Genomic DNA, 23,644 nt, shown 5'->3' on the forward strand with positions numbered 1-23,644 from the left:
GTAGTTGAAGAGCGAGCAGAGGAGTCACAACAATGTGGAAATCACTGCAGGAATCTGGAAGCAGTTAATGATAGGGAGTTTGTTACTGATTGTACGTGCATACACACTGTAGTGCAAGAGGATGCTCTGTGTGCCGGGGGCACTTCTGGTAACAGCTGACCTGCTTAGTACCTGCAACACAGAGAGGAGTCTGCACACACAGCTGTGTTACTGCTTGCTCTTTGGACAAAAAGGAGTAGTACAAAGGCACCCTCAAGGACTTTAGACTCTCATTAAGTTGATGAGCAGATTTACACAGCTAGTTCAGCTTGGGCCTGGAGACTTGTGCTGCGTGAGGAAGGGAAAAAAAAATCCAACCAACCCAAACCACGCAGCAATACAGCTCCACCAGCCTTTTGTTCTTACACACCACACCTCTAATGAAAGATCACTGAAAGACTAACTCTTACAGAGGAGTCCAGGACTTTGCACCTCCTAGCATAGCCAACAGCAACGTTTTTCCATAGGTTTGTCTCACACAGGAAAACAAGAGGAGGATAGAAGTGACAAGAGCTCTGTGAAAGCTTGTAGTTCGTGGTTATGCTGTGGCTTATTTTCAGGAGGTGTTTCTGATGGACATTGTGCTGAACTCAAGCAGTAGTTTTAACATCTGTTTTCGGGATAAGAGGCCAGCAGCTTTTCCCCAACAAACATGAGATACTGCTCTGCAATACAACCACCCCTTATTTCCACATATTTCTTTGTAACACCTGCCTACTCTTGCTTATAGCAAAATGCGCAGCTAAGTATGCCAACTAGAAGGTGGTTTGAAAATGACTTTCTGTAGATCAGGCTCCTACAAGCCCAAGTGAAACCTTACACTCTATGAAAACCAAAAAGATTAATGTCTTCTCTGTGGCAACATTCACACAACCACTGGCAAATTCCCACACTTGTAAGCCACCTTCATTCACAAATCCAAGCACAGATGGCTTGCATAAATTTGGGATACATCTTTTTCACTGACCTAATTGTGGCAGGACTGCAGCAGCTCCAATGACACGTTTTGCTGTATTTTTTCCCCTGTAGCTAAGCGTGGCTGTGCCACACACTTCTAGCTGCGGTGAGTCCTTAATATAGCAGCAGGTAAACAAACAGCACAATAAACAGCTTGCTCAAGAGGGATGTGTACGCCTCAGGGACAGCTTGCTCACCTTTTAACAATTGCTCTCAAGAAGAATGTTGCAGGCAGTGTTACATCTCTGCCTAAACCTCTTAGAGCATCAGTTACCCTCTGAAAGCTTGATAATCCTAATTTAAAAGAACTGCAGTTACTAACCAGATGATACAGCACTCCTTAATTCACAATTAAAAATAAAAACTTCAGCACATTATGTTTACAGTTACTATAAATAAGTCTGGGGGGGATTAATGAACTTTTTAGGGTAAATGGTATTTTCCGCGATTCCATATCCTCAAACAAGCCTCTGACATCCCTGTGTTAGGAACACAGATGATCCTCAAGCAAATTCCCTGCCAATCTTCATCTCACTACTAGTAAAGAAAATAAACAACAAAATCCAGCATCCTCTAAAAAAAGCAGGCTGAACAGGATACATATAGCCTTGTATTCCATATCATCGCTTACAAGTTAAGGGAACAAAAAATCTGGTATAACTCTCACAAGATGACTCTCCTCCCTGCAAAAACAACAAAAATTTAAAAAATTATTTTAACGTGGATCTGCTTGGGGTCCAATTTTCAGCTCAGCTTCTCTGTGAAAACTGATCCTCATTCCATTATTGACAACTTCTACTCAGTGGGAAAAAAAACCAAGTAAACAAAGGTGAATTAATTTCAAGAATGAATAGCTCAGGGAAAAAACTAAGGTATTCATAGTGTTTGACTAGAATGAATGTGAACATATACGCAGGATTGTGCTGGTTTTCTGGCTTTTTTTAACAGTCATGCTCCAAGACTGACGATAGCAATCATAATATAAGAAACAGTTCTTTTCCACACACAGAGCTCCATCTTACAATCTGCAAAACAGCAGCGAGTCAGCTCTACTGTTACTTGTCTATGGATGGTACTTTTAGTCTGTACAAAGTACTCCAACCAACCAACCTTAAGATGACCTCACTTAAGTGTTTCTTACCAACAGGATAGTCCAGGTTTTTTTTAAAAAAACCAACCAACCCAACAGTATGCACCACCACATGATATCCCACAACGTGGAGGCTGAATTAGCTGATAACCCTTGGAGCAGCCCAGAATCTGTTAGAACCTGCAGGATAGGATCTCCTGCAGACAGCTGGAGTTCAGCATCAGCTCAGACAAGAACTGCAGTCTTCCTTCTGCACTAGGAGATGCCTCCTGCTTGTTCTGCCCAACTGGGACACAGTAGCTCTCCCATTCCTTCTTTTGCACCATCTTCCCAGCTTATTCAGGTAACCTCTTCCTTCTTTTTCCCTCAGCTTCTTCACCTTCCTTCTTTCCTCCCACACCAATTCTCTGCTTGCTCCAAGCCAAACGGAGTTAACACCACCTAGGGGAGTGCCTCTGCAGGCGGCTTGCTAACACTAGTAGCTTGGTCTGGTAGGATGCTGCTAGAGCTGGTGCTCTGCTCTGTACACTCCTGCACTATAGCTGTTCTGGTCGGGACAGGAATGAACAGTTACTTGTGAGGAACTTGGTGCTGCCTCACTCGCCACTGTAGCAGCAGACTTGCAGAACCTGGCAGAATTTACAGAAGACTGGCAACCCTGTTATGCTGTCACAGTTCTCACCTCCTGGAGAAAAAAGAAAACCTGGCAGCTTGCTCTTGTAGAGAAAGTCCAAAGCCAAGCTCAGTCAAAACCACATGGTCAGATAAACTTGATAAACTTTATTTACAAACATACAAACTTCAGAATTAGTGTGCTGAAAAGCACCAGGACCACAGGCCCCGAAGACAGATCATCACCTCTTTGACTAGCGTTACTAAGACAACTGTTGCAAACATTACGAACAATTCCCTCCCTCTCTTTGAGGAGAGAACACAGCTGAATGTGAACTCCTCATGGCAAGTTCTGGATGATCTTGTATCCTGCAACATGAGACAAGCTGCTGGCTGCACTAAAGTTTTGCTGTGAAGTGTCCAGAGCTCTTGGCCCAGCACAGCACTGCTTTATTGTAACAATCCCCAGATTCAACCATCACCAGGAATACAAACCACCTTGCCAGGGAAGCTGACACTATCACCGCCAGATGGGAGGAATAATACTTTACAAGGGACATGTAAAATGTGGCCAGTGAATAAAAAAAATAAAATAGATCCCATCTTCCCTCCAATATCGTACCTCAAAGCCAACAGTTTCAATATCCTATGCTAAAGTTATGTTCTTTTCTTTTGCATTTCTACTTCTCCCCATTACCAACCCAAAGGTGAATTCCTATCAGAGAGCTATCTATTTCCCATTCAATCCTGAAACTGCCAGTTGATGTTTTCAGAACTGAACTCTAGTATTCAGAAGCTGTAACCACCTCTGGTTAAACAGATCAGCTTACATTACACCACTGGCTTTAAGTCAGTTTTTCTTTGCCTCTTTATCTGCAAGGGGCCAGGAAACCTGGATGTGATATGGCTCTAGTTCTTCTGGAGTGACATAGTCTGGAGCATTGCCCATCAAGTCTCGTCCCCTGAAGGATTTAGGAAAAGCAATGACATCTCGGATACTTGGAGCATCAACGATGAGAGAGATCAGCCTGTCAAGTCCTAGAAGTAGAAAATAAATTGGTGAACCACTTGACTTAGGGCCCTAGCAAATACTGGATATGGCCCTACCAAAATCAAGCTTTTCAATATTACAGAAACTTCTGCAACACACCAAGGCCTGCAAGCCAGAAACAGCACCTCTGCAGACAGCTGTCCTGGTTTCAGCTGGCTTAGAGTTAATTTTCTTCTTAGTAGCTGGTGCAGTGCTGTGTTTTGGATTTGGTGTGAGAATAACACTGATAACATGCTTTTAGTTGTTTCTAGGTAATGTTTATACTAAGTCAAGGACATTTCAGTTTCTGAGGCCCTGCCAGCAAGAGGGCTGGAGGGGCACAAGAAACTGGGAAGGGACAGAGCCAGCCCTGCTGACCTGCACTAGCCAAAGGGCTATTCCATACCACAGAACATCACGCTCAGTATATAAACCGGGGGGAGCTGGTCAGGGCCTGCAGACTGCTGCTTGAGGACTGGCTGGGCATTGATCGGTGGGTGGTGAGCAGCTGTATTGTCTATCACTTGGTTTTATTTCCCCTCCTTCCCTTTGGATTTTATTCTTCTCCCCTTCTGCTTCCTTTTCATTATTATTATTGCTTCTTTTATTTTATTTCAATTATTAAATTGTTCTTAACTCAACCCCCCTCCCTCGGGGGAGGCAGGGGGGCAGCAGGGAGCAGAGCAGAGTGAGCCAGCACTTGGTTGCCAGCTGGGGTTAAACCACCACAGCAGCGTAACAAAACCAGGGCAGCTAAGAGGCAGGTACACTGTCAGGGCTCTGCTTAACTGCTCAATGCTCTTCATCAGCCAGTTCTGAAGGATTACAACAACTAGGAGGAATTCAGAAAGAACAAAAGGCTCTGGATGACTGAACAGAGGGAAATCACACTGGAAGACCACAGGTTAAAATGCCTTTTTTTTTTTTTTTTTTTTTTTTTGTAGCAGGAGAGTGTTTTTCTTTTTTAAAACCGCAAATTTGCAGGGTACTTGGAGAAAAAAATCTGACATTATCTAAATTAGTGAGCAAAACAGATATGGAAGAAGGGAAGTGAGATTGAAGCAGAGGGCAAGGTTGTGACAGTGACCCAGGGTGTGAAACACAAAGTACCATGCTGTCCCAGGCCTCTGGACATGCAGTACAGGGATCCTGTTCTGGCTGCACAGGAATGAGAGTAAGTATGACCTAATCTTAATGAATACACTATTTGTAGAACAGCTGATAAGAGTCATCCTTAGAGCCAACAGTATGTGATATGGCCCTTGCGTAAGAACTAAATCACTCTGAGGCTGGGGAGGAACACTGAAATATTCTGCACTTAATGATGAGACCTCTTTCCTTCTACAAAGCAGCCAGAGATGGAAGCACAGTGTAAGCCCACAATGTTACCACACTGGTGTGCCAAATTGCAACCCCAGAACAGCCACCTCTGTCAGGAGACATGACTAACAAGCATGAGGCTTGCTCTTGGGATCTAACGAAGGGGGGAAAAAATGGTCACAAGACACCTGCATCTGGAAAGCTAGAGAACACTTACCTAAAGCAATTCCTCCATGAGGTGGAGCTCCAAAATCCAAAGCCTCAAGCAGATGGGAAAGGACCTCAGAATTCTCCTGCAAAATTACATAAGTGACACTGCACAAGCAATGCTCCTCCTGCTAGCAATGTAAGGTGAAGGTATGGTGAAGTCATCCATTGCTCAGAGCTAGGAGCTACGTTTCTTTACTTGAGAAGCACAAATTCTTTGGGAATTTGGAATGGGTATCTGAATTAATCAGTCTTTTAAATCTCCAAGAGAATGTTAGAGACCTCTGCAGGTGTTACCTTCAGCACTTTCTCCAGCACAAAACGCTGTTGTTCTGCACTATGAATTCTGATGGAGCCACCTCCAACTTCACTGCCATTCAGCACAAGGTCATAGTGCTGGCTACGGACCTGCAGAAAGACATGAACAAGCACCTTAGCAAGGCTGGGGCACAGCTGCATCCAACCACAACCTGCACACAGACAGCAGGCACCGGGAACAAAGCCACGACATACTACACTGCTCTCTCAATCGTCCCTTGAAGTTCAGGTACCAATCCTACCAGAGGCATGGACTGAGGCTGACAGATGTGGGAACAGTACAAATCCTTTTGCTAAGTTGATCAAAACCTGAAGCAACATGGGATGGGTCAGAACATAAGGCTCCTCACCACTGTTGCCTTCAAATCCCTTTTGTCAGGGCACACACGTATATTTGCCACTCAGTGTAATCTGGAAGCATCTCTTGCAAACAAACATGTACAATAATGCAGTCAGTTCCATGAAACATCTCTTTTTAAACTAAAAACAGCTCTTATCTGCCTAGTCTTCCATGACACACAGAAAAGCCAGCATGACAGACACAAGATTAGTTACCTTTGTGGGATCAGAATAGAGGAGGCTGGTATCTGAAGGATGAGGGGCAGTGAAGGGGTGATGAGCAGACTCCAGTTCAGTGGGATTCTCTTCCTTTGGGAGGAAAAGGGGAAAATCCACCACCCACAGAAAGTGAAAAGCTGTAGGATCACGGAGAACCAGCCCAGCTGCCTCAAGGAGGTTAGCAGTTTCCAACCGTAGGCTTCCTAGTGCAGAGCACTGCAAAAGAGAAAGTAAGGAATGAGATGCAACAGTTTTATTATCAGGGAGGTTGCTCAAACACCGACCAGGGAAGGAGTGTTTCATAAAGGCAATATCACAGACAGCATCAACTGTAATGTATTGTTGCCTTGAACACTTTTGCCTTGTATCCTGAAGGATATCACCTTCCTGCTGAGGCAGCAGCAGCTCCAGGGTTTGACAAAGACCAAGTAAGGAGCTGGACAGTCCATCTGCTTCCAACTGTTTCATCTTCACAGATCCTTCATAGACTAATCTCAAGCTCTAGACAAGTGTGGATTAACTGAGGGAGCACAGGTAAGATCTGTACTTTGCTGACAGAAAAATGAAGGCACAGAAAAAGAATATGACAGTTTTGGCTATCAAGAAAAGCATGATGCCTAGTCATAAACCAATGCCTGGAAACAACATCTGCTCGCAAGAATACAGAGACGGGTAGGGAGAGAATCTCCCATCACTGCTGCTAATAAGCAGCTGTGCTTCACTCTTGTCATCTACTTACAGAAGACAAAATTACCCAGCTGACCTTGTTTTCCAATCTGTTTGATATTTTAAAAATTAAGTGAGAGAAAAGGAGGCACTGATTTGTTGCTCTTTTCTATTCCAGCCTTCATTTCAGTTACGAATGTGACTAGGGGAAATAAAAGTAAGATGTATATTTCATGAATTATTTGCTATTGCTATAGCTTCTGTTCCAGAGAAATACAGAATTAGATTATGACCTATTTTAGTAATAAGAAGAATTAGACTAAGGTCAGATAACATCAAAGCCATCATTAGCAACATTCAACTCGCACAGCCAGCCAAGAAATGCTTCCTACCACTTGCTTGTGTTCACCAGCTGCCAGCAGTACCACATCGTCCACCTGCATGTTCAGTGCTTGGATAAGCTCTGACTGCTGCTTCTCATCAAGAAACTTTGTAAGCAGAGACTTTAAGCTTCCATCAGGCCTGCAGATAATTTCCATGATTTCCTAAAGAAAGACAAAAATATGTTCAGTCCAGTGCTGCCCTCTCTTGTCTTGAAGCATCACATGCTCAGGCACTGACTCCGCTATTAAAAACTGCTCTTCTACCTTCCTCTGCCTGTAAGTGCCTTTATACACACTTTGTCATTCACCACTTCCAATGCCTCAGCAGTGTTTCTGTCTTACCTGGTTAAACTGGGATTTTGCAGACTCCTTTAATGACTCCAAATCTTTATTTTTAAGGTATCTCTGAGGAAAGAGCAAGACAAAACACAAACATCAGCAAAATCTACGGAAAGCCTACCCAGGATTCAATTCTACCGACTGAGTTGTTTCCAAACTTCAAGTTCTTTTGTTTCTAGTACAAGCTCTTCTGAGGGCTGTGGAAAAGGACAGGGCCCACAGCACTAGGCTGCAGCTGGGCATCTTCTCCACGGGCTCCTTTCAGGCAGGGGCCCCTCTAGACTGCATATCTGGCTGCAGTTTTTCTTCCTCCTCACAAATCAGATGTAGATGGTCAGAGTCAGATCGTGTCAGCTAACTGCCTGTACCATGCAGAAACAAGATTGTAACACCACACTATCCATGGCAAAGGCAAAGCCCAGTTTGAAGGAACAGAGGGAAACCAACTGGGCTGACTCTCACAGGAAAAGAAACGCAGTAAATGAGGACCTGTGTCAAGACCTTGATTTCTTCAGCTACTCAATGTTTAGAGGCTCGAGTTTCCACTTTTGTTTTGCTCAAACACACACCTTAGTGCCCTCTTGTGGGAAGCCAGTAACTTGCACTTTGTGCTAAAACTAAAGGAATTCCAAGAAAAAAACAGTCAGAAAATCCTATTCCCCAAATAAAACAGTGTTTAGTGGATTTTTTTTCCATACTGTCCAAGCTGCAAAGATGCCCACAGCTAGAATTAAATCTGCTTCCCTGCCAAAATAGATAGCTGTGTCAATCTTCTACATTTATCGTTGGCCTTGGATTTGGTCAATGACATTCTTGTTACCAGACAGTTGTGCCCACAAATGCAGCAAAAGCAAAAATGAGAAGGGCATGTAACCACTTGACCTTTCTCTCACTAGCCCAGAACAGAGCTGGGCCACACCTGGCTCTACTTCAATCTCTTGCCACAGGGCATAATTTCTTCTTGAGATGCATTATCAGAAGCCATCCTTGACAAAAGGAAGCTGAATCCCAGAGAAGCTTCCCTATCCTCAAGGGATCTGGCAGCAATATTCTCTTCCTCTCCTCCTCCTGTCACCTGATCATCTCCATTCTAACACCACTCAGCCCAACCTGACATCAGTTACAATCAATCCCAAATTCCCTGAAGGGCACCACTCCCCCAGTAATAGAAAGAAACACTTCCATACCAATGAAAAAATTCAAACCAGCATATTATTTATTTCACATAAACCACAAGCAGTATGTGAAAGCATCACTTACCATTCCCTGAGGGATACGAATGGCTTTGACAGTGCCACGTGGGTAACTGAGTGCGTTCTGCACAAACTGAATGTCCAATCTTTGTAGAAACTCACTGATATCCACTATCTGAGAAGGGAGAATTCACAGGGAAAATCAGTGGTGGTAGAAACATGAAGCAGAAATCCTGCACCTGTGTCTTAACACCTTCAACACCATTCCCTGGGACATCATTCCTTTGCTTAGAGAAATCAGACTGTTCACAGAAAGAAATGAATGGGGCCAAGCTGGAATAACCATTAGGAAGTCCAGCACTGCAGAAACAGAAATGCAAGACAGCCAGGAAAACCTAAGGTTGAGATGATGACATCCTACCGCAGTGAGGAGAACCGTACACTGAGAAAAAGAAATCCCCATAATTAATTCCTAGCAAAATACAAGAAGCTTTCTTGCTTTTCAGCACTGTTCTTCTTAATACATTTGTCAATATTCCTGTTTTGTACTTTCATACTCTTATTTCATATAGGAACAGTGTATGCACACAACTGCAGTATCTTGAAACTATCTTCAGGCCACTAGCAGGCTGGAGAAGCCCATCTCGTGAAGCGTGCTCACCAGGAGTATGCTTTGGAGTGCAGCAGGTGAAAGCACTGGATGTCTTATGGGCTTCTGTTCCTAAGACAGTCCTATCTTTCAAAAATTTTTCTTCAAACATATTTTCCACAGCTAACTAAATCAAACCCTCTCTTTCCCAAAAGATGATTACCTGTATAAAGAGCAATGACGGGATAGACACCTTGTGTGAATTACAGTACCCCAACCAATCACATATACATGACCCAAAGATTATTAAAATACTAACAGAAAGGAAAAGCTGCACATTTCCAATGGGCAAATCCTCACCTTCATCCCAAAACGCGTGTCTGGCTTATCAGTCCCATAGGCAGCCAGTGCCTCCTCATACGTCATTGAAGGGAAAGGAGTTGCAATGGAGCCTCTTTCCTCAGGCCACGAATATTGCAGGAGGCCTTCTATTAGTCTCTGGATCCCAGCTTGATCTACAAATGACATCTCTATGTCTATCTTAAGAGAGAAAACAAGAGGGGGATTCCATATTAGCTACAGGTTTTGCCTTTGCACTGCTATTTGCAGAAGCTCTTGACTATAAAGTTAGCATAACAAGGAACAATATACTACATGAAATTATAGCATGTCTGTATTACACTGAGGATGTGCTTATGGTCTCCGTACAGCCTGATGACTCAGGCAACAATCTCCTCAGAGAACTGTATAACGTAATGAAGACAAGGACAGAAGGAGAAGCCTTGAATGAACCAGGCTAACTCTGCCTGGGATCTCAAGGCTGAGGAATCGGACGCCTGACCCAGGAGGACCAGAGGAGATTGCATCATCAAGCACAATCATGACTGCAACACAGTTCCCACATCTGCTGCACCTGGGACCCTGCACTCAGCCAAGGACAGTAACCACTCTGTGCATGTCCCACATTAACTTCAAAGGGCTGGGTCTGTGAAACACACAGCAAACAATGTTGTACCCCTCAAGCAGCACACAAGCTAGCAGAAACCAAGTCTTCAGAAGGGAAAACAGCTACAAGCTGTTTGGGTTGAGGAGGAGGTTGAGAGGTAGTGTGAGTTGGTTACCTGAGTGAATTCAGGCTGCCTGTCAGGCCGTGAACCTTCATCTCGGTAGCAGCGAGCGACCTGAAAGTACCTGCAATAGTACTTGTACTTAGATAACAATTTATGAAGTATCCTAAATTAAATTGTGGCTATAGGACCGATCATGAAAAAAAGAAGAAAAAGTAAAAAGAAGAGAGCTCAGTTGCCTTTGCAGCAGATGATCATAGCCCTGGTTGTTCCCATCCCCTCAAAAATATACAACGTTGACTGGAAGTAACTGAATCCACCTCCAACTTATCTTCCAGAGGCATGTGGAGGTTAGCAGGTGAGCTGTGTCCCAGCAGCAAGCCCTTTTCCTACCTTCTGCTCCAAACTTGGACTCTTACTAACAGCCATGCAAAATTCATTCATGGTCAAGACCTGGCCTACAATTCACTCTATGAACAATTTCTCCCTTTTTGAAGAAACAAGCCTAATTAAAAGCTTTGTACTCATGCACCCTGAGAACGCGCTTTCCTTGTCTCAGCCCAGCTGCTCAGCCTCAGCTCAATTAGTTCTATAGATTACTCTGAACAGGCTGTTATCACACACTAGATTTTCTGCCCTTCAGGCAGACTGTGCTTCAGATCAAGTTTACATTAAAAAAAACAGTGAAGATTTCAGCCTTCACACAGGATATATTTCCCCTTACTGGGAGGCATTATTGCTGGGGGGCAAAGGGCCTGGCCTAGCTGTAAAGTCCTAAGTATTTAAGGATCCCTCTTCAAAACAGAAAACCTTTGGCAGTACATCTTTTGGGAAGTATCTAAAATCCCACAGATCAAAGCAAGCAAGCCCTGGACAGGACAGGCAGAGAACAGGAGTACAAGAAACTCTTACCTGTCCAGGCCTCCAACCATGAGGAGCTGCTTGAACTGCTGAGGACTCTGTGGCAGAGAGTAGAACTTGCCTGCTTCCCTCGAGGGCACAAGGAATTCTTTTGCTCCCTAACAAGAGAATGAAAAGCTTACACAGTTCAACAAAAAAGTGGCCTCAATTCCCAACAGAGAGCACAGACTAGAAGCGCAAGAGGAAAGGACCTCTTCTCCCCATTATGAAATCCCACTTGTGATGAACACCAGTTTGTACACTACGCTTAAAAAACCCCAACCTATTAACCAACTTGGTTCAAAATATCCCAAAGGAGGATTCTCCACTTTCTGCTCAGAGAGTAACGCATAACAACATACCATCCAAGACAGGGGGTTAAATGCAAGAATTCCATGTGTTAGCTGCATCAACAATTACTGGGCTACAGCGCTCTCCTCCGATTATTTTTGAAATGAAAGGAAGGAATATAAACTCAGAAATTAAAGTGACTTGAGTGGTGCCACTGCAGTAACCTACTAGTTAAGAGATAAATGCTGGGGAAAGTGTTTAGAGGAAACTTTTTGGTTTTATAATCTGGCTGTCCCAGGACAGGGCTGACACCCCCCATTCACTCTAAAAGACAGAAGCTTTATTCACTTGAAGGTTCAAAATTAAGACACCTCTCCACTTTCACTCCACCTACTTTTAAAAGGATCCACATACCATATCAGAAATTTGCACAAGCTGTTACTTTGCGAGGGAACAGCAATGAAGGCCAAGTGGCAACTGACAATAATTCAACCATGAACTAACTGCCTGTGCAATCGCAGGAGGCTAAAATGCGTTACTAACAGAATACATACCCCTGGGGTTCTCTTAAAGAGCGTTGGGGTTTCTACATCCACGAACCCTGAGGAACAAACGCATGCTTCAGACACAGAATATGCTGAGAGCAGGGAGATCTAGTATGACACAAGAGTAGGCCAGAGCAGGGTTAGTTTGCAAAACAGATCTAGCACACCATGTAGCCTCTTAGAAATCTACAGATTTTGCTGCTTCTAAGAATAACTTGTGTAATGACAGATTTAAAGGCTCTGAGCTACCCTGATGTCCTGCCAGAACGGTTGATGACAGAGGACTCCATATAGGCTGAAAAACTGTTAATTATCCAATTTTAAGTAGGCTTTGCTTTTCCAAAAAGGACTTCCCGATTTTAAGATAAGCAAAAGGCCTATAAGAAATCCATCCTTTTGACATGCCTCAAGCTGGGTAACCAAAAGAGGGAAACTACCTGCCAGAGGCCTTTTCTCACTGGATATAGCTCATTTGAAACAACTGGTCGGTAGCATGCCAAGAGATTTCAACACACTTTGTTCTTCAGGCCTGCCAACATCCCTCTAAAGACCCCACTGCAAACAGACACGTCCTTACTAAAGCGGGACCAGTCTGGAGTAGCAAGTTGATTGGCAATCTCTCCCAGCAACAGGAAACAGAATGGAGGGCTAAGATGATGTGTGCTGCACTGTTCTTCAAGCACTTTTCTTACCATGGAGGTTACACAGATATTCCCGCATCCTCATCACCATCTGTGATCTCAACCGCAGGTTATACTGCAACTGGAAGCTACGCAAGTCCAAGTAGCGATACTGCATCCGTAAGGTCTCTGATTTCTAAAGATAAGAGATAATTAGGATTAAGAAACAAAATTCAAATTGCATGTCCAATGAAGCTGCTCCTAAAGCCACAGGACAAAAGGAGGAATCTAAAAAAGGATGCTGCCCTATTGCGACAACCTACACAGACAAACACCAGCCCCTGAGAGTGTTTCCATGCACCTTAATTACCTTAAACCCAAACCAGACATTTACTGTCCTAAGAACTACCTCAAAGCTCAGGATTTCAGCCCTCTCTATTCTCAGTCCACTGCAACAGACTGTAGCAGTCCTCCTTGCTATTTTTAAGCAGAGAAGTGGTATCATAGACAGATCTAAAGGAATAACTAAATGGTGACACATCCTTATTACAAACAGGAAAACTAAAGTAGTGTGGATGATGGGAATTGTCCAGGAGCCACAACACAGAAGGAACAGGATCCAGGCTCCCAATTCCAACACCTACATATCAGTTCCAGTTTCAATGGCACAGAGAATATCTTTAATTAAACAGCAATGCCACTCTACTCCACGAAGCCTGCACTAAAATCTCTTTTAAGACTGCCTACTTACAGAAGAAAATCCTCTAGCTGACTAACTACTTGTCCAGACGAGACTAGGCACCCTTGCCTTAAAACACAGCAGCGCATTGGCAGGTTCTGTTTCACACTTTCAAAAAAGCTAGCATAGCCTGATTTCTTTCACTCTTCCCTTTACCATCTGTTCTTACAGTGACATTTGAAAACCCTGTGCACTGGAATCATTCAAGCCTTGTCTTCTGCTTAACTCTTAATTAGAAATACATCTTCACAGCTAACAAGCAGCACCCCTATTTTAAATACCATCCTTTCCCCAAAGCAGAGCTGGCAGAACCAGACAAAGCCCGTAGATATTTGGCCATCACAGTGGGCAAATTCCCAACATACTGGAAAGCCACCAATTTGGTAAAAAGAAGGAAAAACCAAAGACACCTTGATAAAATCCTTGATTTCAAAAGGTAGCTTCTTGCAGGAGTTTAGGATCTCTGCAGTCTCCACCTTCACTTCAATATCCCCTGTTGGCATTTTCTGGAGCAAAAAGGCAAGAAAACAAATAGATTAAATAACTTAGGGAAAACAATTGAATAAAGGTATTTCACAGATGGTCGGGTGTGGGGGGTGTGTGTGTGTGTGTGTGTGAAGAAATCCATGTGATTATCCTCCTCACCTTCTAACACAGTATAACTCTGAGAACTTCCCTCAAGGACAGATTTCTCCCACATTTCCCTTCTGTTCAGAAAACACAAGTCACCTCACCAAAGATGGCATGTTCTTTCCCAGTAGCATACTGATCTCTACCAGAAATACAATTACTTTTCCTTTGCCTTGAAGGACATGTTGAGCACAGAGGAACAGTCATGCACAGACCTTTCTAGGGCACATGCATTTGGACAAGATAGTTCAATTAGCTTCAATGAAACCACGCTGCAGACATTTCAGTGTATATTAGCAACATCACCATCAGTCCTTAATACAAGTCAACACCAGTTCTTCGAACTGGTTTTCTTTTTCTTAGATCCCAAGGGAGAACAGACACTTTCCTCCACTTAGCACTGGTCCACAAAGTTCATTTGATCCTACAAAACTCCTCTATTTAGCAGGGGAAAGTACATATAACCTTCCAACAAAGTGATAAATTATTAAAAGAAATAAAAGCATTGCTTTAAGCCTGCATTCTTTATGGATATCTATAAGTGGTCAGAGCAAAAAAAAAATTATGGTCATAAACCCAGGTTCTCTATTCAGGCCTGTCAGTGATGGGATACATACATCCTGACAGATTTATCTACAGCTGATTACAATGAGAGTGAGGAATGCATAACATCAAAAAATTATTCAACCTTCGTTTCATATACAATGAGAACAGCAACAGCTATTCTGCATGAGAAATAGGTCATCACATGCTATGGGGCTTGTGATGACAATACTTATTTTCAAGACAAAGAAATACTCGACCACTGTGAAAGCCCGAAAAAGCTAGCTGTTATCCTTTCTAAGGGCTGGAATACAATTCAGTTCACAGGTGTCTTCAGTGTGCTTTGAGGTTCTCCTGAGTTACATGTCATAGCAGTTATTTCACCTCACGTTATCTGAGGATAGGCTGTCACACACCCAGGCCCCATGGCAAAGCTGTGACACAAAACCCACCATAATCCAGTGCTCTCTTCCACAAGGAATAAAACCCCTGAGAGACCCCAACCTCACCGGATTCTCCTGCCCTGGGGGCCGATGGGACACAATTCCAGTCACTCGTACAACGGATTCTGCTGGGGCATCAGACAAGAGCTTCTTCACATGGGAATGTGCCTGCAAGATGATAATGTCTCAGAAATTCAAAGAACAGGACAGATGCCCCATGCTCAAGGGCCTCATTTCTTAACAACCCATTAGAATCTAGGATCACTCCTCGTAAGCCAGAGGAAACAGCATTGGTGTTTCTCTTGTAGGGCTCTCATAATGCTTACATGTACCTGTGAGTCAGAGCACTCAGTCTGACAAAGTACTTTATCCTGCTTTCTGTGTCTGCTGGACCCAAGCTACCAAAGTGAAAATAAAAAAAATAAAATTAAAAAAAAAAAAAAAAAAAGAGACACTCATATTTTGGTAGCACTTACCTCATCCTGTGGAATGATGACCTGGGTCAGTCCCTGGAAATCCCTCAAAACCAGAAACAGGCCTTGTCTGATCCACGAAAAACACAAAAGGAAAGACAGTGTTTTCAAGAATTCAGTAGTCTTCCGCTTTTTAAGCCAAAGCACATGGCAACTAGCTACTTTCTGTACCTTGTGACTAATCTCAAAGTATTTCCAAGTAATGTGTGTACAGATACTTTGCCCACACCTGAATCTAATCTGAGCAATTTGTCTCAGATTTTGCCCCGCCACAGACAGACAATATGAAAGTAACAAGGGAGTCAGGATTTTAACTTGAACGTTAATCCATATAGAGCAGGGATTCTGAATACAGCAATTTCCTGCTGGAAAACATTGTTCAGATTGTTTATATGTATAAACACATTTACATGAGCAGTAAAACTAAAGTTGACATGGATACAAAAAATATCCAACCTCAAAACACTCATCCCATAAAGTTTCACATGAACAATGCACACTCCTAGACACAGAATCGCAAATCTTGATCTCTTCAGCTGCAGCAGACACAGCTACCACTGTACTCATTCCATCAAGAAGCTGTCAAATGGAACATGCTCTAGTTGTCTTTAAAAACAAGAGCACAACAATCACACTGCAATAATCCTAACTGTTTCCTGTAACTCCAACCACGACTGCTCAAAGAGGAGATGCTCAGGACCTCCTAAGAAAACAAACAAAACAATCCATGCGGACCATCGCTGCAGAACAATGCTGGATAAAACCAGCTTCTCTGGACTGCAAAATGAAAAAAATGGCTTTTGATACAAACTAATTTCATCAAAGCCACAGGACTTATCTGAACGATACAAACACGTACTGAGGAACGCAACATTTTGGCACACTCTCCATGCTGTATGCAGACATGCTTTTCACCCTACATTTACAAAGTGTTCAACACTATTAGGAGCGATTATATCACACCACCTATAGCAAATATTCCTACTGGAATTCTCATTTCGTCCTCCACTTACTACAATTTCTTAATATTTCTTTTTTAACCAAAGCTTGGGTTGTTTAAACATGCATCACTACATGCTGTAGTTGAAAAGACAAACAACATTGTTTGCTTAAAATTTAAGGACGCTATATATATTAAAAAAAAAAAAAGTTATTTGCTCACAACTGTTAAAATTGCTACAAATATGCTATTACTTGTTTTCTCTCCTATACAGGAAGGGCAATTAACTGCTTTACAGTGTTGTAATGAGAATCAATTAAGATTTGTATGAAACTCTTGAAATTTTAAATACTGATCTGGCACGGTTATCAACTTGTATACTCACTTCAGAAGCTACTAATGCAGGATATGAAAAGATAACCTGAAGCATAAAAATAAGCGTTTGAATCTAGGCCTAGAGCCTACATTGGATCTAGCAAATAAGCATCTCCATTTTCACTTTGGTATGCATTTACCTTTGGTACTGAACCCATCCATACAGTGTGACCTCTTGTCCCACATGAGCAGAACGCAGCTCCCCACAAGTGTTGGTCCGCATGACAAAGCTATTAAAGTCTTGAACAAGAACAGTAAAATCTGTCATGGCTTTTACAGACAAGTGAAACAAAAGTTACAGAGTTCCCCCCACACACCCCTCCCCTCAATCTAGTTTAGAAATATACAAAGAAGTTACTTCACATACGCTCAATACAACTGCTATAACACATTAATACAATATGAAATTACTCTAAACAAATCCTTTAGAGTAACTATTTATGTCTCAGTCAAACTTCCATACAGAAATCTGAACACAGCCTTGCTGCAAACTGTTGCCCTGCAAATTTCAGGGGCAAGGGAAGGGAAAGCCACAGATCAGTCCTGAGCCACGCTGACAATTCCAAATCTGAATCCAGAAGACACAGCAGAAAGAGGGCTTGACAAGCCGAGACTGAAACATACTGACATGCACCACATGGGTGTAAATGAAACAGTTTCCTATCTGCAACTACTGACTAAAGGCCTGAACCATGATTACAGACTTTCCACAGACCCCACTGTGCCTGGCACCACGACTTGGTTATAAAAGCATTTACAGAACACGGCAGAGATTCACCTTGCAAAGAGAAATTTGAAGGATGCTATTACCTAGAGAGATATATATAATGATGTGAACTCATCTCCCTTGCCACCTTCATCACAGCCTTTGCAATTAAAAAAGTAGACACAAAGGTTTGTTTTCCAGCTGTTGTGTTAGGCATTCCGCCACCCCTGTTTACAGATTGTGTGCTACAGAAGAAAGAGGGTCAAGAAGTAAACAAAAGCTAAGAAAAAAAACCAAAACAAAACCAAAATTAGACAAACTAGTTTTGAATTACAATTCACCTTGAGATGCCAAAAAAACAGGATTAAAATATGATTTAAAGAAGACATTTAAAAGAGAGTAGCTTTAATTGCCTTATAGTAGCTTATCACAAGTGTAGCTTTAATTGCCTATGCAGACTACCCTGACCTGGGTCTCAGGGAGGAAAAAAACCCCACCACAGCCCAGGGGAGAGGGCAGGGTAAGGCAAACGCTGCTTTCTCACCTGGCGCCGCCGGGGCCGAGGCAGGGGCCGCCCGGTGCAGAGCCCGCCCGCAGCCCGGCCAGCCCAGCCCTCGGGCCAGCGGCGGCAGCAGCCGGGGAAGGGCCATCTTACAGCCAGCACCTGAACCAGACAGCAGTCTATCACAAACCTCCGAGCCGTGAGAGGTAAAAACACAGGAGAGAAAGCACCAACCACCCCGGCCCGGCCTCTCCCCGGAGCAGGCCTGGCCCACCGGCGGCAGCAGGGGGAAGGTCCCCAGCTCCAACAAGTGGGTCGCCCCACCGCAAGACCCGCTGCCCCTGGGCTCGTCAGTGGAAGATCTCCTCACCCCGAGCCGCAGCGGAGCAGCCAGGCTGAAGGAGCCTCTCCTCAGCCCGCCGGCCAACCGCCCCCCGCTTCCCCCACTTCCGCCCGCCACCAAGATGGCGGCAGCGGGCGGCGCCCCGCTCAGCGCGCCGCGGGGGCTGACGGGAAGGGTGTTCAAACCGCTCCCGGCGGGGAGCGGCGTGGGGGCTGTTACCGGCTGCCATGGAGTCGGCGGAGTGGGGCTCGCGGGTGCTGCCCAGCCTCGGGCGGCTCTCACGGGGGCCGCCGTTCGGGCGGACGCAGGGGCAGTTCGGGCTCAGCCTCAGCAGCCACGGCCTCTCGCCGGCGCCGCGCTCCCTGGTAGGCCGCCGTGGTGGGGGGGGGCGATGGCGGCGGCGGGGCCTACCTGCCCCCTCAGCCGGGCCGCCGCGGGCCCTGGGCCGGGCCCGGCCCGCCTCCCCTCCGTAGCCTGCCGCCCCTCCGTACCCCGCCGCCCCCATGCTGCTGCCCCCGCTCGACACCGCGCCCACGGCAGGAAAACCGCCCCTGCTGGCACGGGGGGCGGCCCGGCTGCAGCGCCGAAGGGGGAGGCTGGCCCTGCCTGTTGGGCTTTCGTATGACTTTAACTTTTTATTCTTTTTTTATTTTTTAGGAAAACGCAGATCCCCGGAGAACGGCGTTTCTACTGCACAAACAGTGGACCTTGTACAGCGTGACCCCCCTGTACAGGTTCTCCAGCGCCCATTTGCGAGCTTATGCCAGGCTGCTCAGCGCTTTCATCGCTGCCGAGAAGCAGAAGGGACTGGCGGTGGAAGTAGGGGTTGAGCTGGACATCAAAGTGGCCGTCTCCAGCCTTCCAGACCTGAGAGGTACTGACCAAGACCAGGCTGCGATTCTAGTGCAGGTAAGGAGTCTTCCTAGTTGTTTTGATAATTGTAATTAAGACTAGCATTTTACGAGTTGCTTTTGCTGCCATAAAATGCTGTGTCTCTCTTAAAAGAAACAGAACGCTAAGCCCTAGCTGTGTGGTGTAACTACTGTACTATCTGTTGAGATTTAATAAAAGTGAGGCCTGTCTATTTTTAACTAGAACAGAACATCTCACAAGCAATGGATATGTTTAATTGCAGTTGTGAGTTCAACTCCTTGATAGTGAGTGAGATTGTCTAACAATAGTTCAGCAGTCAATTTACTGCAAGAACTTGGGGCAGTTACTTTGCTTCCTGAATAGACTTGGCATAATCCTACCTCCTGGCCATTGAGCTCAAGTCTAGTTAGTATTTCTGAAATGCTTTGCCTCAAGTGAAAGACGCTACTGAAATGCCAAGTTCAGTGTGACAGTGGTTATAGGGCATAGCATGGATTGGCTTTTCTGAATTAAGCAGCATAAACTCAGATCTTAAGACTGTTCCTAATGAAGTAAAAAGTGCTTTTCCCAGTTTTCAGCAGAATTGCACACATCTTTTAGGGATGTAACAGATAGACTGAATAACTGAGCTTTACAAAAAAGAATGTTGCCTGTGAGATCCTGAGAAAAAACATCTACTAACCACTTGAAATCATAAAACAAAAAAAAAAAATCTTGGCTAAAAAAGCATCAAACTTGTTGTGTGGCATAAAAATGCTTCTTTTCCCCATCCCAGCTTTCTTTGAGATCACCAATTTCCAAAAAAAACTCAGAAGAGAAACTGGTGTGGTCGGGCTGTTTCTGCTCTGTGTTTGGAGATGATCTTTCTGAGAAAATTCCACCAGACTTCACTTGTTTACCTCTGTTTCTTACTAATGGGGCAGAGAGTTACACATCCATTGTTGGAAGTTGGTTTCAGAAGAATTTTGACTGCAGCTTCCGCCGTTTAGCCATCAGTCCTCTCAATCTCGGTTGGATGGCCGCTATGTGGACTGGATGCAAACTGGACATATTAACATCTGCCATAGAACTCGTTTTCTCTGTCCCCAGTCTGCCCCAGCCTCTGGATATTTCATATGCCATTCATCCAGAGGATGCAAAAGCTCTGTGGGACACAATCCAAAAAACTCCAGGAGAGATCACTCAAGAAGAGGTAGATGTTTTTATGGACTGCCTTTACGCTCACTTCCACAGACACTTTAAGATCCACTTGTCAGCTACAAAACTGGTGAAAGTTTCTACAGCAATTGCCTCAGCACACTGTGATGGGATTATAAAGGTGAGGTTTTAAGTAGCATCTTGTCCTAACCAATGCTGGACAAACAAAATAGCTCTATCTGTCTAGGAATGCCTCTTTAAAATTAAGGTGTCATGTTTCTCATGCATAATTTCCTACAAGAAGTTGTTAAAACTGTCAGCTTTTATTAGTGATAATTCATTCTGGAGTTGGGGCAGCTATCGATACAGTATTTTACTACTGTATTGCAGCAGAAGCTACTAACCGTAGTCTTGGGCCAGAAATAGGTGTGTTAGCTGTGGTATGAACACAAAAGTTTCTTTGCCCATTGGCCAAAACTTGAGCTTAGAAATATCTCAGACTTAATCAAAAACCTGAGAAAATATTCATTAGCTTTTGAGTCTTGCAGTTATTAAGACACAGGCAGAAGACAAACAGAATTAACCTGCTATGTAAAAATAACTGGTGTGTGGGTGAACCAAAAGACAACAGGTAAGAGTCAAAACTTCTTGCTTGGAACTACTTCAGTTGTAACCCTGTTCATACAGGTGCTGCAGCAGTATCTATAATAGCCTTTAAAACCATGGAGGATTAATCCTTCCTGAAGTTTCTTAAAGGAGTACTAATACGGTCTTCTGAATTACAGAACAGTTCATGTAAATGCAGTTGCTTCAATTTAGCCTACGACGTACTGATGTCGCTGTTCTGGGTACAAGGGGAATGTTAGAGGCTGTAACTGGGACCCCACTTGCACATCTTTCCTGAAGCATGAGTTCATCAAATGAAAGAAAATAAGCTTTGCTGGGAAGCATCTACTAACAGTTTCAGCCTTTGCTAGGACAACTGCAAACCACCAAATGTTAGTGCTGCATTGCTTGGGTTTATGTGTTGTAGTTTAAAAGAACCGAAACAACTTGTTACGTTGCAGGTAAGTGAACAGAAGAGATGCTCAGCTGAAAAGGCTTTCTGAAGAAGGGTTCTCTTCTAGACTGTGTGCTGTGTAAACTCAGTTCTGGCTCTTCCATAATGGGGATAACAAGTTCCAGTCAGACATAATTCAGTATGGGAAAAGAGGGGTATTCAAGGAGATGGGCACAGTCTCATTCCTGGCCTTCCTGTAGAGGGAGGGAGGCAGCCAAAGGAGCAGGAGGGCTAGGATTCTCACCTTCCAAAAAGCTGGAGTAGCAGCAGGGGATGACTACAGTACTCTGCTTCACATGGGACAGGAGCATAAGTCAGAGGGCTCTGAAAGGAGCACCAGATAGGCATGCATGTTTTCTCCATATCCAGGATCAAAATAGTAACAAAGGTACCTTGCAAACAACAGAGAAGCAGACTAATCGCATGGAACACCTGGTAATTGGTTTCCAGCCATTTAAGGATGTGGAAATCTGGCAACTGTAATTTGTTTTGACTTCTTTTTCTTTCTTGCAGTTTCTACAAAGTCAATACCTAACTGGAGTGCTGATGCTACTGACAGAACTAGCAATCTGTCACATACAGTGAGAGTAACTTCAGCTAATCTTCATGCTAAAAAGGCTTACTGTTGGAAGATGTATGCTGAGAAACCAACTGGAAACTCGCTTTTGCAGCATCATTTTTCCTTTCATGCTGGCTGTCCAAAGCTGGACTCAACTCTGTAACGAGCTGTAATTCAACATTATGCACAGCAAAAGCAAGCAGACATGCTGCCCTCAAGAAGGGGTACAAACTAATAGTTTAAGCACCTTTGTTTTACCATAATTACTCTGTTCATTTATGTGTTATGAGCCAGGGGTGAGGGGATAAACTGCAAATTCTTAAATGTAACTTATTAATAGGTATTTCTGTTTTCACATACCTAGGCAGCCTAAGCTGTACTGGCCTTAGCTAAACTGCAACTACTCTTGGGCCCAAAGTCAGGCACACCTGAGAAAGGGTGCATGCTTTACAAACCAAAGCAGAGAAATCCAGGTTTCTAAATGCCCTTCTAGCTTGTGAAGTTGTTTATGAACAGTATGACTGGTTGGCAATGGTCATCAAGTGCTCATCTAAGTCCTAGTTGAGCTAAGGTGAACAGCATGAGAGTGAGAACTGCCCTGTGTGTCCAGCCTGTTGGTCCTCAGACAAGCTAATAGGAAACGAAGGCCTGTGTGTAAGAGCACGCTGTATTGTGCTTTGCCTAATGTCTGTAGTCTTCTAGGCCGGAGAGCTCTTGGGGTTGGAGGTACGGGTGCTGAAATGTTATATTAGATCTGTCCCTGCTACAGGAGGTAGGAGTTCAGAGAGCCAGTGCACAGTGCGTGGCTATAGCTTAAATGAGCAGAAAGGAAATAGAGTTTGTACATGTTGAGTATTATGATTTTTGTATTACAGTACTAAATAAAGAAAATGTTTGCCATCTTTTGCCAATAAGTTGGTCTTAGTCATGCATAGGCGGTCTTTACTTTTCCTAAATACATAAGTGTATGGTGCTTATTTCCAACTATAACTTACCTGATTAAACTGCTAATTGTTACCTACAAAGTAATTCAGTGGCAGCATTTGAAATCTAGTTTCCTGTGTAATTCACTTGTCATGGCTTCACACTTGTGCAGCATCTCTAAGGTCTGATGAGTTTGTGCTGTGATCTTGCCCCTGAGCAAGGATGCAAGTTTTCCCCTTTTTTGCCCAACCACATAATTTTAGGATTTGTCAGGCTATCGCTAAAAAAGATCCTTCATTTTTCTCCCCAGCAACAGTGAGATGCACCAGCCATGCAAACATGTAACTGCCTAACATGACATAATTGCATGCCTAGCTCCTAATCTGCTTTTAATAATCTATTTCCAGAATTAGCCAAAGAAACATGTTTAAAATGGATCATTTTTGCATATAAAGATTGCAGTTTGTAAAGTGATAACTCTTACCCTGGTAGAGGCAGCTAAGCAATCTTCGGAAGGTCATGACAGCTCAGCAGCTATTTAACCTATCACTTCTGGTGCTTTAGCAAACTTTGTCTAAGATGTTTCATAAAAGGAAACTATCTCGATTCAGAGGAACGCTGGGTAAAGCAGGAGTAAAGGTCTGACATAACTGGCACCTGCATTTGATTTGAA

At 43.8% G+C, this 23,644-nt stretch overlaps 2 protein-coding genes across 4 annotated transcripts; one reads left to right on the forward strand and one right to left on the reverse strand.

The window, feature by feature from the left end:
• Nucleotides 1–2,851: 2,851 nt before the first annotated feature.
• DARS2 (aspartyl-tRNA synthetase 2, mitochondrial) lies at nucleotides 2,852–18,647 on the reverse strand. 3 transcript variants are annotated; one of them, XM_055815013.1, is made up of 18 exons: nucleotides 18,446–18,647; nucleotides 18,118–18,237; nucleotides 17,008–17,107; nucleotides 15,556–15,622; nucleotides 15,146–15,247; nucleotides 13,874–13,969; nucleotides 12,797–12,920; nucleotides 12,114–12,160; nucleotides 11,281–11,387; nucleotides 10,423–10,492; nucleotides 9,662–9,841; nucleotides 8,780–8,887; nucleotides 7,523–7,585; nucleotides 7,190–7,342; nucleotides 6,129–6,347; nucleotides 5,553–5,663; nucleotides 5,266–5,341; nucleotides 2,852–3,736 (listed from the first exon to the last, which is right to left on the reverse strand). In XM_055815013.1, the coding sequence occupies exons 1-18, from the start codon at nucleotides 18,645–18,647 to the stop codon at nucleotides 3,549–3,551; spliced, it is 2,133 nt and encodes a 710-aa protein (XP_055670988.1). In that variant the 3' UTR covers nucleotides 2,852–3,548. The 3 variants fall into 3 exon arrangements, with proteins under 3 accessions (XP_055670988.1, XP_055670990.1, XP_055670989.1); XM_055815015.1 differs by adding an exon at nucleotides 17,678–17,818 and having other exon boundaries at nucleotides 18,118–18,525; XM_055815014.1 differs by lacking the exon at nucleotides 18,118–18,237.
• Nucleotides 18,646–22,961, forward strand: CENPL (centromere protein L). The gene is made up of 4 exons (XM_055815016.1): nucleotides 18,646–18,783; nucleotides 19,076–19,327; nucleotides 20,067–20,609; nucleotides 22,002–22,961. The coding sequence occupies exons 1-4, from the start codon at nucleotides 18,646–18,648 to the stop codon at nucleotides 22,071–22,073; spliced, it is 1,005 nt and encodes a 334-aa protein (XP_055670991.1). The 3' UTR covers nucleotides 22,074–22,961.
• Nucleotides 22,962–23,644: the final 683 nt, after the last annotated feature.

The sequence above is a fragment of the Falco peregrinus genome, chromosome 10 (genome assembly GCF_023634155.1).
Source record: "Falco peregrinus isolate bFalPer1 chromosome 10, bFalPer1.pri, whole genome shotgun sequence".
In the NCBI taxonomy this organism is placed as follows: domain Eukaryota; kingdom Metazoa; phylum Chordata; class Aves; order Falconiformes; family Falconidae; genus Falco; species Falco peregrinus.